Source organism: Pterocles gutturalis, unplaced genomic scaffold (genome assembly GCF_000699245.1).
Source record: "Pterocles gutturalis isolate BGI_N339 unplaced genomic scaffold, ASM69924v1 scaffold10341, whole genome shotgun sequence".
Taxonomy (NCBI): Eukaryota; Metazoa; Chordata; class Aves; order Pterocliformes; family Pteroclidae; genus Pterocles; species Pterocles gutturalis.
In genome coordinates, this window is record NW_010103093.1 from 30,263 (window position 1) to 32,515 (window position 2,253).

A 2,253-nucleotide genomic window follows, 5' to 3' on the forward strand; every position below is an offset into this window, starting at 1 on the left:
AGAAACCCACAGATGCAGGGGATGAGACTAAGCAGAACCCTGAAGGCTCTGAGACCCTCCCAGCTCTGCTGAACAGATTTCCAGGATCACCTGAAACTTGAAAGTTTTTTGAGGATGACAGAATGAAAGCCAGGCTTTACATGGAGAACACCCCTGCCCCACACCCAGACCCTGGAAGCCCTAAGAGGTGCCTACAGAGTCCATGGAAAATGCAAAGACATGACGCAGAAAGGCTTATTTTGTCTTCTTGTGGTATCTTTAGGACTTCTGCTCACTCCCTTCAAGGAGGTAAGAAGAAAATGTCCTGCTATAACCACCAACCGTACATCGCTGTGATGGGGTGAATGCAATTCTTGTTGATACATGAGATAAAACATTGTACCACACGAGCCTCAAGGATGCTCAAAAGTATGTGGGGATCAGCTCCATTAGCCAAAGTCACATAAATCTGCAGAAGTGGAGGGGCCCTGGCCAAAGGGATGCTCCAAGTATTTGGCCAGACTCAACCCTGCCTCCCGCTGAGGCTGAAGCTGCAGCTCCTGATTGTGATCTGGAGAAATAAACCTGGGGAACGCAGCAGAGCTACACGCTGTTTGAAACTTGCAGTTAACCTCGTTCCTAAGTCTGAAAGACAGTTATGATTTTAAAATAGCTGCTTTTAGTCATTTGGGGGATTTGCTACAGAAAAAAAAAAAACAACAAAAACTATAAACACTCTAGTAAAAACTGAACAGAAGCAGTATTTAGATAGAGTGGCCTCAGGAATGTTTTGGTTGTCATTACAAAAATAAATAGGTGATATAAGAGGAAAAAATAATCTGAAAAGCCATGTTATTTTCAAGCCTATATTTAGCTGCTTTTTTTTTTCTACTGCCAAGTCTCTTAAAGAAAGAAGATTAATGATTGACATTTCCCTGCAGAATAAGTTCAAGCTAAGATTAATTTAAATTATGGAAGAAGAACATATAAAGGAGTTTTGCAAATAAAAAAAGTTCAGCAGCACCCTACTACTGACATTTATGAGCTGTCACCTCTCATATGGTGCATACTGGAATTGCTACTCTCTGAGATTTTCATGTTTTTCCTTGGAAATTTTCCTTTTTGAGAGAAAAAGAGCTACCCTTAACAGATTTCACCAGATCTGATATATTTTCCTGATTAGCAGAATGTGTCATATGACCAGCAGGAAAGCTTTAGATCACGCTAACATGAGCACATCTCTGGGTAGCACCCATGTTCATTGATTGTTTAGCATAGCTCAAGGTTCTTTTAATTTTCTTTCACAGTCAGTAAGTGTTGCATGGCCATGAGAAGCAGCAAAGCAAAAAGATAAGCACCTACCTGTGTCATCCAGTCTGTAATTCCAGCTTACCTTGTAGTAAAAAAGGCTCTCCGTGTGCAGGTGGGACAGACACGGTCATGGTCAGGATGGTTAGCACTCCAAGGGACAGCTGGACACACCGCATCTTCTCCACGTTCCCACCACCCAAAAGCATTCTTCCTTCAGGCAGGGTGGAGGACTTCAATGCAACCCAGTGCCAGCTGAGCTCACTTTTAAGAGGCAGTGGATGTGCCGTGATTGCAAATGGCCTTTGGAGGAGGGGAGAAAAATATCTCTTGAGATATAATTCAACCTGTCAATATGATTCACTCCTTTGGGAGTGGACAGAACAACCCAGTAACAGACGTCAGATGGAACCTGTTCAATATATCTCATATCAGACTGATCTAATGAATTCTGATGTTCCCACAGGCGTGCACTGTCCATGCACGTCAATATACGTTCCGTACGTACATACATTAAAAATATTTTTTTCAGGGCCGCTGCTTTAATGGAGGTCAGACATGAGGACTCCCACATTAGCCAGGAAGGTTTGTCTAACGTACAAGTTGCTGTATTTCACCGGTTTGCACAGAATCAGGTTAATGGGTTTTGGTAATTTATCATCTCACTTCCTAGTGCCTATATTAATTAATGTGAGTTATAATGAGTGCTGAAGTGGTGGAAAATGGAGGGGGAGAGTTCTTTCCATTTAACTGATTGGAGGATCTTGAGTGTGTCTCGCTCACCGTGACTTACGGCTTTGTCAACGGGAAAGGCATCACACCCTATTTTGGGATTGTGTCTGAGTGGGAGAGTGCAGATTTGGCAGCAGATATGGAATACATCAACGATGGGCAACTGGCTTCTTTTTTTTTCTTGGGGAAAGAAAGGAAGTGGAAGGTCAGATGCCGGCTCTGGCTGCAGAGCCA

General features: G+C 42.9%; 1 protein-coding gene across 1 annotated transcript in view; it reads right to left on the reverse strand.

Moving 5' to 3' along the window:
- UTS2B (urotensin 2B) overlaps positions 1-1,569 on the reverse strand; it is an 8,910-nt gene extending 7,341 nt beyond the window's left edge. Inside the window, exon 1 of the mRNA XM_010086560.1 lies at positions 1,373-1,569. Coding sequence (XP_010084862.1) covers positions 1,373-1,496 — 124 coding nt within the window. The 5' untranslated portion in view covers positions 1,497-1,569. The remainder of the gene's footprint in view (positions 1-1,372) is intronic.
- Positions 1,570-2,253: the final 684 nt, after the last annotated feature.